Source organism: Lissotriton vulgaris, chromosome 7, assembly GCF_964263255.1.
Source record: "Lissotriton vulgaris chromosome 7, aLisVul1.2, whole genome shotgun sequence".
Lineage (NCBI taxonomy): Eukaryota > Metazoa > Chordata > Amphibia > Caudata > Salamandridae > Lissotriton > Lissotriton vulgaris.
Genome location: NC_141695.1, coordinates 1,752,288,292 through 1,752,303,598, shown reverse-complemented (window position 1 = coordinate 1,752,303,598; position 15,307 = coordinate 1,752,288,292). Strand labels below are relative to the sequence as shown.

The window sequence follows — 15,307 nt, the reverse complement described above, 5'->3', positions numbered from 1 at the left end:
CACAGAAGGCACTTACTCATTGATGAGTAAGTGCCTTCTGTGTATACCAAAATGAGTAAGTGCCTTCTGTGTATACCAAAACGAGTAAGTGCCTTCTGTGAATACCAAAATGAGTAAGTGCCTTCTGCGAATACTAAAATGGTAGTATTTTAGGATTCTGTCTTAAGTTAGTTCTGTGAATCGGGCCCTCTCTCTTTATATAACATGATTCACGTGCACATGGTCCAGACACTGTGCACATTCAGGCTCTCCAGAAGAACTTCTGCTGACACAGCCGCTGGGGGCATTGTGCCTGTTTCTTTCATCATCCATCTGTCTCTGAAGATCCTTCATCCGGAGGAAAAGTTCATATTGATGAAGGTCTCTCTGCGTGTCACTGGGAATGTTCACATGGACCAGACTCGGTGGTATGCATGCTGAAGTACTCTGAAAAGTGGTGCTGATGGAGTGAGTCTGTGGTGAGTTTCTAGGGTGAAGGGAATGCTCACATAGGCTGAGTCCCGGCCGTGTGCATGCTAAAGTACTCAGGGAAGCCATTGTGGCTGTGGACCTGTGGGGCATGGAGCTGGTAGGGGGGTGGTCTCGTCTCGCCCGTGGATGGCTTTAATAACAAAGAAGGAGCCGTCAGCTCAGACGTGGTGGTAGTTGTGGTGATCACACAGGTGGGACTTGGGTTCAGGTGAGTGTAGTGGAGAGTGGCCGTTGTCTCCTCTGCTGACGCTTTGAAGCCCTGGAAGAACAACAAAATTAAAGTCAATTAGCCTCACAAACTCAGAAGACCAGGGTCCAAGCGAATAGATAGAATAGATGAAGACATTTCATACGTTATGCTTGGGGCGAGGACTCCACCCCAAAGTCAGTGTACGTTTGGTCGTGTCCTTAAAACCCACACATGTGAGCATGCTTTTTTTTCTTCAAACATATGTTTATTGGCATTTAGTTCCATATCCATAAGGAGCATAAACATTAACAACGCTTATCATATCCCAAAAGGCAAAACCCATCCAAGGCATATTTAAACTTGCGTTTGCTACTGTTCTTCCCTGTTTCATATCGCGGAGCTGTACAAATGGTTTCCAGGATCTGTATATGCGCTGGATTCGTGATATCTCACAGCTCGTTTTTGCTTTACTTGGTATAGTGTTGGGGAGGAGCCAGCCATGCTCTATAAGTAAGTGTATGAAGGGAGTCCTCCAATATATATCTCGTAGTTTGTGAAAAAAAGGGGGAAAAGAAAGTGAAATGTGTAACTTGTGTGATTAACTAATTAATTAACTAGGTGGTGGAGTCAAGGCTATGTAGTCGTGTCAGTAATGCACATTAAGAGTCCGGGGTACTTGAAGTATAGGGCCGGCAGAGGTGGGCAGGGGCCAATTGCCTCACGTCAGGTTCCAAGCCAGAGCTGCCCTCTAATCGTGCACTATCCACACTTGGGGAAAGTAAATGATACATGGGAATGGTACCCTTGGCTGGCCTTTGTCTTTCAGTGTAGAGAGGTCAAGTTATGCTGGTGATCTATCTTTAAGCCTACCCAGTGGTGGTCGCCCAGATGTTCCCTCTCCAACCCTGCTCATCCCTTACCTTAGCAGTGTCGTCATTACCCTCTTCCTCACTCTGATCGTGTTCTGGGTGTTCCCACACCTATAAGATCTCTCTCCAGTGCTCTGCGATAGGGCACTTTCTCAGCCCCCTCATCTCTTCCCTCGCCAGAGATCTACCCCCAGACCCGGCCCAATAGGTCACGTCCCGCTTCCAAGCGTCAATTGTCGGTCCAGTCACAGATTTCCAGCTTTTCGCTATGTGTCTTCTAGCCAGGACCAAAGCCAGGTCCTGGAATCTACTGCACACCTTCCATTTAAGCGGACGGGGGAAAAGACCCAGCAGGCACACCCCAACTGTGTTTTCCAATGTGTGATCCACTGCTGTCCCCGAAAAACTGCAAAACCTCTTCCCAAAACCCTGAGAATAAGACGCAACCCCAATTCATATGTACAAAGTCTGCATCATCACAGTCGCAAATCTGACATTTGCACGTGTCTCCGCATCGGCCATTTGAAGTTTAAGAGGAGTCATATAGGTCTTATGGGTGTAATTGAATAGCATATATTTGAGTCTTGTGTTGTGCGAGGCTTTTTTAGGGTATGCTAGGATTTTGGCCCATTCCGGGTCTGTAGCGTCTTTACCTAAGACGATTTCCCAGCGGTTGCGCAGTTTCATCAGAGGTGTACAAGCCACCCCCTGTTGCGAGGCATACAGCCATTTTACCCAGTGTCCTGCTGTGCCCAATGTGAGGGCTGAATGTAATACTGCATGTACTTTAGGCGCTTCCTGGTTCCCACCCACCAGCTCCCTGAAGTTCCGCAGTACAATCTCATAGGTTAAGAATTGGCCTGGCTGTAAGTCATAACTCTCCAATAGGTCCCCAAATGGGGCCAGGACCGAGTGCTGATAACATTCTCACACCGATTCTAGTCCAACGTCATCAGCAGAGGTGGGGTTGGTATCGACATTGGGTTCCAGTGGGGTAGGCCCACCAATGGTAGGACCGGAGTGCAAAGAGGGTTTCACCCATCTTACACCGACAACGTTGCCAGCAGCGTAAGGCTGTAATTTGTAACGGAGATAGGTGGGGGATATGTACCTCAGGGTCGAGCATTTTAGCTAATAGTAAGGCAGTGCAGGACCCAAGAGCTGTTAGGTCGGTCCCCTCCGGGCCCGAACACACCAGCCACTGTACCAACCATTGCAGCTGGGAGGCCAGGAAATAAAAAAAACTCAAAGTTTGACACTCCAAGGCCCCCTTCTACGGATGGGTGATGTAAAGTCGCTAAAGCCACCCACCGCCTTCACTTCTGCCATATACGGTCTTGCAGTAGTACGTGTAATTTTCGGAACCACGAAGCGGGGAGTGTCATGGGAAGGTTAGTGAAAAAATATAATAGGCGTGGCAACATGACCATTTCAGAAAGGGAGACCCGAGCCATAATCGGAAGTTGAAGGGAGCACCAGAAAGGAAGGCTCGACCTCAGAGATCTGAGAGCCTTTCCGAGGTTACCTTTGCGTGGGTCATCCAGCGAGTAAAAGACCTGGATACCCAGGTATCGAAAAGTTGAGGGAGCCCAGTTAATGTCTTCTACCAGGTACGGGGCAGATGTGTCGGCCACCACAGAAAAGGGGTAGGTCTTGGTGTGTTAAACTTTGAGTCCGGACTGTGACTCGAACTGTTCCATCAGGGCCATTGCTGTGTTAGTTCCTACAGTCGCATCTTTGAGGTAAATATGTAAGACGTCAGCGTACAGGGAGATAATATGTGTACTCCCTCTAAGGTCATACCAAGCCTTTTGTCTCCACGTCTAAATAGAGCTGCCTGAGATTGCATCGCCAATGCAAACAGGAGAGGTGATAGTGGGCAACCCTGTTGGGTGCCTCAGAAAATCAGTTTTTGCATGGACACCATTTTGCCCGTTTTTACCCTGACCGTGGGGCACTCATAAAGTAGCATCACCCATCTTACCCAGCCCTCGCCAGCCCCATGTGCCTCATATTTTCAAACAGGTAGTCCCACCGCACTGTGTCGAAGGCCTCTCAAGATCTATTGACAGACGGGACGCTTGTGGCAGTTGTCGGGTGTCTGGGTCATACAACACTGAGTACAGTCTGCATAAGTTGAACGGCGTGTTCCTGGCTGGGATAAGTCAGTTCTGGTCTGCGTGGACCAGGTCTGGCATGTGGGAAAATAGGCGGAGCACCAGGGCCTTACTGAGAATTTTAAAGTCCATGTTTAACATGGAAAGTGGCCGGAAATCCATGATCGTCGCCTCCGTCGAGGGCTTCTTGGGAGGGGGACCAATGAATCCCATGATGTTTCGGGAAGGTATACCTGCATCAGGTATTCTGCATATACTTTCTCCAACTGTGGTGCAAGCTTTGAGGCATTGATGGAGTAGAATTCAGCCGGGAAGCCATCAGGTCCCGGAGTTTTCCCTGTGGCCATGCTTTTAATTGTAGCACGAATCTCTTGCACTGTCACCGGTCCTCCCATCGCATCTACTACTTGACTGTCAAGTGTCTGAGGGACCAGCGCTCTCAGGAAGGCTCTCTGGGTGTCAGGGGAAGACAAGGGTGGGGCCCTATATAGGGCTGTGCAATAATCGCTAAATAAGATATTAATGTCCTCAGGGACATAATGTGGAACACCCGTAATGGTTCTGACTTGTGGAATTGGAGATCCATGTGTCTCCGGTCTGATTAGCCACGCTAGCAGCCTGCCAGGCCTCCCCTCTTCCTCCTGCACCTTAGTGAGGTAGCTTTTGTAGTCGTGGCATCTCATCCGTTCGAGGGCTTGGTGGTAAAGTGCGCGCATTAGTTTAAGGGCGGTTAGTGCGTCTGAACTGATTCCTTGTTCGTTGTTCAGCCTATGTAGGACACCCTCCAATCTTTCCAATTCCCAATGGAGTTCCCTCTGAGCCCAATCGATTGTCCGAGGCAGTGCCCCCTCATCACCACCTTAAATGCTTCCCACTCTACCAGTGTGTTGGATGCTGTTTGTGTGTTGTTATCGAAATAAGTGTCTATGGCTGTACTTTTGGTCTTCTTGAAGCTAGTATCTTCTAACTGCAAGTGGTTTAGTCGCTGTAGTGGAATCGGTAGGCCTGTCCTCAGCGGTTGGAGTGTCAACAAGAGAGGGTTATGGTCTGAGAGTGTGCACCCTAGGTATTACGAGAGGGTGAATAAGCAGCCCAGGTTGGGTGTGGTCAAAAATAAGTCCAGCCTAGTGTGTAATTAAGTAAGGTGGAATAATATGAGTAATCACAGGTTCCTGTGTGTTGTATTCCCCAGGTATCTTCCAGGTACCAGTGCCCCTCCAATCTCGGAACCCTGCTGTTGTACAGTGGGCTTGAGCACTCTGCAATGGGGGGTGTGAGCAATCTAGAGTAATGTCTGTGACACAATTAAAGTCGCCTCCCAGAAGTACGTTTGGGGTTAGCACCTCAACCAGAGGGACCGAAACATTCAGGAGAAACAGAACTTGGTATTGGTTAGGTGCATATACGCTGCCCAATGTGGCTTCTTACCCAGAGAGTCTACCCTTTAGTAGTACATATCTTTGCTCTTTATGTATTAGTGTATGCAAAGGTTGAAATGGGATACTGGCTCTCAACCAGATCATCACGCCCCTTACATATGTATATTCGGAGGTCGCATATATTTGCCCCTCCCATCTCCGGTGCAGTTTCTCCATTTCACCATGGGTAAAGTGTGTTTCCTGGAGGAATGCGATCTGCACTCTTCTCCTGCGCAGGCATCTATGTATATTGTGGCGCTTAGTGGCTGAACCTGTACCTCTATTGTTCCATTTCATTAGCTTCAGTGAGTGTTGTTCTGATGGCATTTTCAAAGATCTAAGTACTCAGTTCTGACTCCACCCCCCCCTGCCCACTACCCTCCTCCCCAAGTCCCAAAAGAAGCAAGGGAGGACCCCACCTGTAAAATAAATAAACAAAAACAATGAGAACCCCCATAAACAAGAACCCCCCTTTTCCCCAGAGCAGTCTGGCAACGGCCAGCCGCCCAAAATGCAAGCAAACCATCCGAATCATCTTGAGACCCCTTCCATGTCTGGGTGAGGCCTTCCAGGAGGGGCAGGCGAAGGTAAGTGGCTAACCGTCTCTTTTGTGATGTTCCTGTATGCAGCCCGACCTGCGCTGGCCCTTTTGTCCAGTGGCTCTGGCCTGCTTGTTTTTGGGCTGTGGAAGGGTGTCCCATTGTGCCCCGGCACGGGGCTCGTTGCTGGATAGAGTCAGTTCAGTTAAAGGTCGTCAGCTGTTCTGGGGGTAACCACCGGCAGTGTAATGCTGTCCACTCAAGAGCTGTCGGATTCTGAGCCTCCAGTCCCCCCCAGGGGATCCCGAGCCAAGTACTGATGTGGAGTCAGTCGGTCTCATGATTTCAGCTACCGCCTTCAGGGCTCCAGCTTTCTCCTTCTCGGTCTTGGAGTGGCTAGGTCTTTATTTCCGCTTCGACCGGGTCCGTGCTCTCTTCTCCAACCTTATGACCTGCGTTTATTTTCAGCACTAGGGTTCTCAAATTTGTACCCTACTTTGTTGGGTTCAAGTCATTCCCAAACTGCCTCCGGATTTTCACAAAAATGCGTCTTCCCATCCAGCATTATACGGAGCCTAGCAGGAAACATCAGGGAAAATTGCAAGCCCTCTTCCCTTAGTGCCTTCTTAATCTCCAGGTACGAAGCAAGCTGATTCTGTACTTCAGCCTTATAGTCAGGGAAGATAGAGACCCTGCCGTTGCCCACCATAAATGGTCCGTCAGTGCGTGCATGCTTTGCTGGAGTACCTCCCTATCTTTGTAGTGGAGGAGTTTTGCTACCACTGGACACGGTGGGTGGCCCGGGGCCGGAGGACGTGCGGGGACTAGGCATGAGCGGATTTTGCGGATTGGCAATCCGCGAATTTGCGGATTTGCGAACTCGCAATCCGCAAAATCCGCGAATTCCCGCGAATTTGCGGATTTTTTTTTTTTTTGTGTTCGCCCGTGTTTCTGCCAGTTCGCGAGGGTTTTTACAATTTCGCAATTTGCGAACTTACCTGTCGGGTCGCAAGTTTTGCGAACTTGTTGTTTCTACGTGTCCAACCTGTTTGGGACACTCTTCTTCATCACTGCCACTCTCTGTCACCACTGCCACTCTCTGACTACTCATGCCACCCTCTGGCCCACCCATGCCACCCTCTGTTTCATCACCACACCCTCTGGTTGTCCAGTGTACATTATTTTCGGCAAAGCAAAGCACACCTTCCCTGCCTCAAGTGACCTGAATTAATTTGGGGCTGATTAATGTGTCACAGAATATTTTTTTAGCTGGCACCTGCTTCCTTAGTGCGCCCTGATTAGTGATCTTTTGCACTTGCTAAGTGCTTTCATTGTTGCAAAATTAGTTACAACACCTGCCCTGCCCCAACTGACAATAATGAATTAGGGGCTGATTAATGGATTTTAACTTCCAGCCTGGCTCCTGCTTGTCTCCCTTAGCTGTAATTCATGACCTTTGTGGCATATGTGTAACTATTCTGAGGTTCAGAGCAGGGTCACATAATAGTTTCAACTGGCAACTGAACTCTGGAGGGGCCCCTCAGGAAGCACTACAGGAAATGGCTACTAATGATGTGCCTGAACTTTTGAACCTGGTAAGTAGTTACTTTCAGTTTTGCTTAGATCGTATTTCTGCAATTTCGCACTTATTCGCGGGGCGCGAACTCACGCGAACAGTGCGAGCAGTGCGAGCAAAATCCGCTGCTCGCGGATTTGCGGATTTTGCAGGAAATTCGCAAATCTCGCGGATTGCGGATTTCCCGAAAATCCGCAAAATCCGCGAGCTGAACGGATTTTCCGCCCATGCCTAGCGGGGACCCTGTGTGCCCTCTGAAGTGTGTAGAACGGGGAAAGACCGTTTTGTGCCACAACTGCACGAAGCCAGGGTTCTTGGAAGGCGATCATGTTGCTGCCTTCAGTTTCCTCTGGCAGTCCAATTATCTACATATTGTTCCTCCTATTGCGCCCTTCCGCAGCTTCGGCCCTGCGCTCCAACATGCTGACCCTTTCGGTGAGCTCTGTGAATTGGTGGGTTAGTTTTCGTTGTGTGGGGTGTAGCTCATGATCGTAGCCTCTGTCGTTTTCGGCTAGCTTGTGGTGCTCAGCACGGAGCAGGCCAAAGCCCACCAACGCAGTGCTGATGCCCCTCTGGAGGGTGGATTTGGTGACCGCATTTGTGTCCAATATCTTAATTATTTGCTGCTGCACCGGATCCGTCACTGCGGGTGCATCCATTGGGGCCTGTTGGAGGTCCGTGGTCTCTTCTCCCTGGTCTGGTGGGGCACCCACCGTCTTCATTCTAGCTTTCCCCATGTTGTCTCTACCCCCCGGGGTGCGGAGTGTCAGGGGCTCCGGTAAGAATGTCCGGGGTGGTGCCGCTGCCCACTCAGAGAGGAAGGTAGGTATGTTCCCCACTCTCATGTGGGATATCTTTCAGTCACCGTGATGCACCCAAATCGTTTTACAGGAAGAATGTGGTGCAGGGGAAGGCTCTGTGTGCGGCCACCGGTGGGGGCATGTGTGGGTAGGCTTCAATTTTCCTCCAAGGCTCCAGTCTGACTATCCAAACCCCCATCCTCACAATTCATGGAACGTGAGCTCTCCCGCGGGCCTCCACACAGTTCTTCTCTGGTGCAGAATCCACCACTCTAGGCCCCAGTATCCTTGCCTTTCCTGTGATATAGACACCAGTGTCTACAGGCTGCTAAGCGCCTAAAATTTAGGCACCGTCAGTCAGTCCAGAACCTGATTCCGTGCAGTGCTATCAACGTTACTCTGGTCTGTCCTTTTTGCACTGTCCCAATGCAAGGATCCTCGCGGGATGCAGCACACAGTCCCACTGCACGTCCCCGACGGGGCCCCCTAGTTGCAGCGCAAAGCTCTCACCTGGGTATGGTAGGGAGCTAGTTTGTTGATTGCCCACTTGGTCCTGCAGCTTCTGTGGAGCTCTCAGTGGGAGGCTGCCACTACAGTCAAGGTCCTGTAGTCCGTGCCAGGTGGCAAGCCCCGCACACATCCCGAGGGCTGACGCAGATCTCGGGCTGCAATACTCTGCTCATCGCAGGGCTCACAGCAGTCGACGGATTCTCGCTTTGCCCTCCTCCAGCCACATCCCCAGAGGGGGACACAGGTCTTGTGTCTTCTCTGCATACACAGGCCTCTTTGCACGCCCCCAGGGGACCCGGGCCTCATGTCTGGGCTCACGACCGCCATTTTGTGGTACAGAGCAACGGCTCCCTCGGGCCTCGTATCAGTGAGCCACATCCCTCTGTCTCCACAAAAAGGCCTCACCCAGCCCACCAGGCTCTCCCATCTTCAGCGGTTCTCCTCTGGTACCTGGGAACGCAGGCTGGAACCTATGGCAGGCAGGATAATCGAAGGACCAGCGCAGAGCAGTAAGCTCACGCGTCTGCCATCAGTGGTCTCCAAGCCACGCCCCCACATGTGACCATGCTTGTGAGTGGACACACACTGCTGCTTCTCTTCAATCTCCTCCCTCCACACACATGCACAGACATCCAGATACACATATTGCTGTCTCTCCGAAGCCAGAATTAGTGATACTAACCGTGCCATAGTCCCCACTGGTATTAGGGATTGAAAAGAGCTCTGTGAAGTTCGGCACAGAGTCGCTGATAAAGTTAACATTTCCATAGACGTGGTGAGGGAACTTCTCTGCACTCTCCTCCACAATGCCAATCTGCGACGTGCGCACATGGTATGGGAAGTTCTTGTTGGCTGCTGAAGGTCTTGTGATGATCTGGGAAAGAGAGAGAGCTTGAGAGTAAAGTCACAAACAGACTGATCACTTGGTGGTGAGACACAAGGGCAGTCATCCTTACAAAGCCATATCAACAACATGTCAATGAGGGAAACATCTATTACAACACAGGCATTACATCAGAGTGCCTTTACAATGCAGTCAGTACCGCGACTTGGTCGTTACCACGAGTTCCATTACAACGCACGTCATTATATAGGCTTGCTTTAGGGAACGCGGTGTTGGGTTTTAAGTTCTACACCTTCCATGCTGATACACCTACTGAACTTGGAATCATAATTCAAACTATTCCAAAGTCCAGCACATACCTAAAACAAGTCGTTGTAATAACTTGCATTGTGATGGAACTCGTAGTAACAACATAGTCGTGGTACTGACTACGTTGTTAATCCACGCATGGTGTTGGCATGTTTCATAACAGATGCCAGTCTGTCAATGGTCGAGAGAGAGGAACTGCAGCAGGTTGGCCTTTATACCTGATGAGTGAGCAGAATGAAGAGCAGCAATCAATAAAAAGGTACAAGAGCACCAGGGTTTTAAAAAATTGATCACTATTCGGTAGGAACCACAAGTCACACAAAGGCTAAGAAAGAGGGAAGTAATTTAATGGGACGCAGCGGAGTGTGGATGAAGAAGGCCACGGAACTCATGAACTTACATTAAAAAGAGGGAAGGGGTGGGGAAAAGAAAAAGAGAGCAGATAAATGAAACAAGTGATACGTTTCTTATGGCGGAAAAGACAGAAGGCTCCATAAGAGAGTTTCCTTCGGGACTGAAGTGAGTCTGTAGGGAGTGAGCCTGTCAGGATCAGAGTCAAGAAGGGGGGAGTGGCTGAAGAGGGCGAAGTGACGAAGAACTATTAACAATAAATTATAGAGGCTTTTCGATGAACAAAAAATGCTTGCGAGAGGATTGATTCTTTTATTATCTGTGCGATTACCTAAAATCTTTACAGTATAAAACAAATGAACAGCGCCCCCCTCCCAACCACCGCTTGCGAGACGAGTACCATAATTATTAATTAATATAATAATGATTCATATGGTAGGAAGAACATCCCCCCCTTCCAAACATGACATTGGCAGGTTGAATGAATCTCAAAATGCTGCTTGGTACAGGGAGGGCTGGCTCTAAGTATGAGCGGAAAATCCGTTCCGCTCGCGGATTTTGCGAATTTTCGGTAAATTCGCGATCCGCGAACTCCCGCGAATTTACCGAGAATTCGCAAATCCGCGAGCGGCGGATTTTTCCGGGGGCAAAAGTTGAAGGCCTGTTGTTGTAACTATTTTAGGATGGCGCCGGCAAGCTGCCAGCGCCATCCTAAAATAGTTACTAAGTTAGCTTCAACAGGAAGCTCTAATAGATAAAATAAAGCAGGTGCTCGATTTTATCTATTAGTGCTTCCTGTTGAAGCTAATTTAGTAACTATTTTAGGATGGCGCTGGCAGCTTGCCGGCGCCATCCTAAAATATTTACCATGCCCTTCCTGTGACTTCTTCACAATCTACCGTGGAAAATCAGCTGTGATGCTGGATAAAGGCTTTTGCATCCGTGACTTTCACGAGCGCAATACCCGTGCTGTTTCTGTGACCAGGAGCTTATTTCTCTTCATCTGCTGAACTGATCTTTCAATGACCTTTTATACACACTAAAATCATGTGTGAACTCACATGGTAGCCCTGCCCGTTTGGCCCCGCCCACACACTCGCGGTTTGCACCGTCTTCCCGCCATTCACCCACTATGATGGACAGCTCACTCAAGGGACCCCTGCGCCCTTTGGGGCGATTGCATAGTAACACGCACATGGTCGCTCGAACTAGTTGATGCTCAAAATCAGTGACTCATTCATTAGCCCAAAAACAATCATGAGCGTCCTCGAGGCGGGACAGGTGTGCCTCTTCCCAAATCTACTGTGGAAAATCAGCTGTGATGCTGGGTAGAGGCCTTTGCATCCTTGACTTTCATGAGCGCAATCCCCGTGCTGTTCCTGTGACCAGGAGCTTCTTTCTCTTCATATTATTGTGTTCGCACGGGTTGCTGCAAGTTCGCACGCGTTTTGTACAATTTCGCAATTTACGAAATTGTACAAAACCCTCGCGAACTTGCAGAAACCCGTGCAAACATAAAAAAAAATCCGCTAATTCGCGAGAATTAGTGGATTTTGCGGATTGCGAGTTCGCAAATCCGCAAAATCCGCGAACGCGAGATCCGCAAAATTCGCCCATGCCTAGCTGGCTCCTCAGCCAGAGTCAGCATAAGAAGCCCGGCCATGTCCTTTCTCGAAGCATCAGATTCCAGAAATAAGTGAATGTGAGGCACCACCTGGCGAGATCCAGGAGAGAGGTGGCACAAGGTGCAGAAAGTTACAGAAGAGGAACTGGTAGGGGGAGGCATGCAGGGCTAAAGGAAGGAGTCAGGCAGCGCAAACATGAGCATCAAAGCAAAATGTAATTGGTAAGAAGAGGATAAGAGTAGGAGCGAGGAGGGTTCACGCTACAAAAGGACGAGTTCAGTAAAAGGGGAGAAGGTTTGTGATTCATCAGGAAAGCTGAAGGAAATCAGATCAAGAGGCTAACTCATGAAGAACAGTTCCTCTAAGCATTCTGACATCAAGCATTGCTGGCCTTAAAAAGGAGCATTTTGGGTCCCAGTCTAGTAGTTACAGCTAGGTACTGATTCTGAGGTACTGATGCTGAGGTACTCATTCTGAGGTACTCATGCTTAAGTACTCATGCTGCAGAAAGTGCGGACAGTGGAAGCAAACCAGATCCGGGGGAACCGAGACTCCAATTCAAAGGCACTTAAAAGTTCAAAAGGAAGGAGCATGGAGAGAAATCCTATGTCTACAAAAGTAGAGGCCCAATAGGAATGGATGGGAATTATGTCCTTGATTAAGGATAAAGGCCCAGGAGAGGCAGTGAATGAATGTCTTCCTCCATTGGCTGGGATGGAAGATTCAGGAATGAAACACCTTCGCAGACTGTCGGACCGAGTGAACTGGAAGCTCCTTATAAGTACTGAGAGAGTAGTGTGGGCCTTTAACGTCAACATAACAAGGACCAGGGACCCCCACCAGTGTTTTCTCCCTGGAATTGGTGCAAAATAAAATTACAAAAGAGGGGACGTTTTAGCTAAACCCTGGACCCAAAATGGGATGTTAACTGTGATGAGGGGGAATTGGTGGAGGCTCAGTGTGCATACAACAGAACACACACAGAACCAGGTGCACAAATCCAGGGGGTTAAAGATACTGAGAAAAGACTTGCGGCTTTTCAATGATGGTCATATATGCAGCGCTAAGCTGGAAAGTGTGGGAGTTCTTCTTCTATCAAGACATCTGTACTAGGTAGTAAGCAGACAATCTACAAGCAGACACATTGTAATCTCTACATCTGGAATGAGATCCCCAACCTTGGGTGGTACAATGAGGGCAGGGGTAGGGTGGGTGGCAGGATGCAATAATGGGCGAGGGGTTGTAGGACAACAATGGATTAAATAAACAGAGGGCTGGTCACACCCACAATCAGTAGCAGAGATCCAGAGGGTTAAAGATACCGAGGACATTGCCAGACGGCAGCGTTTTAATGAGGATCCTATTCGAAACTGAGTTGGCAAGTATGGGAGTCTTGTGCACCAGTGACGACGCAGAGGGGGTGTACTTTGGTTAGGGTGAGTCGGGGGGGGAGTTGGTTTAATACAGAGAGCATTTAAAGGATTGTTGCGGGGGGAGATTCTGGCTGGAAGAAGGACGAAGGGGCACTCATCTAAATAGAGTACACAAGCGAAGTACGTGTCTGCCGCGAACTGCATTCATAAATCCCACCGCACCCGTCCTCACTGCTTTTACGAGCTGGTCAGCTGAGACCTGTCGCACCGACCAAGATCCTATGTGGAAGGGGATCAGCAAGAGGCTATTCCAAGCCCATGAAGCTGGAGTGGAGACTCGTCCTTCAGCTCTGCTTCCAAAGAGGAGTTTTGAGACCTGGTAAGCTGACTTATAGCAAAACTACCTTTTAGTAGTTCCTATAAAGTTGTTTGGAGTTGGATTCACTCTGTGAAGAAGGGAAAGGGGAGTGATGCCTTTCAGTACTTTTCTAGACATATAACTTAAAGTTAAACTAGTAGTAGGCAGATACAGATCTAGAACGTAAAGTTAAACTGGCCGTAGACAGGTGCAGATCTAGAATGTAAAGTTAAACTAACTGTAGACAGGTACAGATCTAGAACGTAAAGCTCTACTGGCCAAAGACAGGTGAAGATCTAGAACGTAAAGTTAAACTGGCCGTGAACAGGTACAGATCTAGAATGTAAAGTTCAATTGGCAGTAGACAGGTACAGATCTAGAATGTAAAGTTCAACTGGACGTAGACAGGCACAGATCTAGAATGTAAAGTTCAACTGGACGTAGACAGGCACAGATCTAGAATGTAAAGTTCAACAGGACGTAGACAGGCACAGATCTAGAATGTAAAGTTCAACTGGACGTAGACAGGTACAGATCCAGAACATAAAGTTAAGCTGGCCGTAGGCAGGCACAGATCTAGAACTTAAAACTTTCCTTTTGAGTGTAGGCTTCTGTGCTATTAATGCCAGGGTTTGACGTTCCACAGTTTCAGATCCGGCGCTCAGACTTGATCGAGCGAGTAAAACTCTGTTCTTTATCTGTAACCCATGTGCTGGAACACGCGGAACAATTATGCTACATTGTCGCCAAAACTTCACACAGGACACTGATCACTGTTTTAATAGTGACAATTTCAAGTGAAAATTTAAAGAGCCCAGACAACAACAGATATGCTAAATGTGCAAATAGTACAAAATGAGAGTGTAGGACACAAACCCAACGATATGGGTGTGCCAAATTACAAAGAATGTATGTCTTTTGCGCATTAACTTGATGAACTTTTATTTAACCCTGTGCAGTCTTGTTATCTTGACACAGGGCCAGATGTCGAAAAAACATTTTTGCAGTTGAAAACTCCATGATTCAGAGTCAGCAGCCCCAAATACGTTTGTGGCCATGTAGAAAACCCGTTTTAGGATTTGGTAAATTGTTACTGCCTCTTAAAATCGGATTGCGACTGGATATCGATTTGGTTTTTTAAAGGGGCTTGGTCTGGGCATCCCTTCAAAATACAGAATATCACATGTATCAGTGGTTTACAACTAGAATTCTGGTTGAAAACCATTTGAAGAAGCTACCACAGCCCACGTTAGGGTGGAAACTAACCCTCAAGAAGGAAAGGGCTTCTGTAGCAAATTGGGTGCCTGTTTCAGGAGGGAGCAAACAGCGGCCCACAGAACCACTGCAAACTCTAGCTGAAACTTCCACAAAAATAAAACTTTTTTAGAAACAAAAGCTTCCTTTAAGAAAATCTGTCTACTTAAAACAAAGCTTTACGTTTTTAAAATCAATCACATGGAAGGTTGTCTGCAGACCATCGCAAGCACCACCCTGGTGACTGTGGCCAATCCGAGTGAGCTGCAGTTTTGTCACCAACCAAATTATTATTGATTGGGCAGGTCAGAATGTTACCAATCCAATTTCTTGTTGTGCCAACTGGGCCTAATGGTTCATAAGTCCGGTTGCAAAACAAGATTCTGTTCTCAACAAGGCTGACCGCTGAGCCTGCTCCAGGCGAGGTCACCCCCCACGCGTCACTGCTGCTGCCGCTGCCTGCCTCCTGCTCTGCCTACCTCGAGCGACCCAGCCTCCGCTGAGCCGCCCAATTGCCTGGTTCTTTTCCCGCCGCTGCCTCCCTGCCGCCCCGCCCCCCGCCAGCCCATTCGCCGCTCCCGCCACTCGGATTCCTTCTTATGACGTCCCCACCCACGCGCAGCGTTGACACGCAGCGGGCGTGCCGCTTGTGCGCCGTCTGTGCCCGTCCGCGCCTGGCCCGCGCCCAGCGCCAGGACCCCTG

General features: G+C 48.9%; 1 protein-coding gene across 1 annotated transcript in view; it reads right to left on the bottom strand.

Annotated features, from left to right (window-relative positions):
• Positions 1-350: 350 nt before the first annotated feature.
• The window catches only part of TMEM145 (transmembrane protein 145), a 176,099-nt gene continuing 161,142 nt past the window's right edge, over positions 351-15,307 (bottom strand). Inside the window, exons 14-15 of the mRNA XM_086929099.1 lie at positions 9,173-9,364; positions 351-730 (exon numbers count right to left, since the gene is read on the bottom strand). Of these exons, the coding sequence (XP_086785225.1) occupies positions 485-730; positions 9,173-9,364 (438 nt within the window). The 3' untranslated portion in view covers positions 351-484. The remainder of the gene's footprint in view (positions 731-9,172; positions 9,365-15,307) is intronic.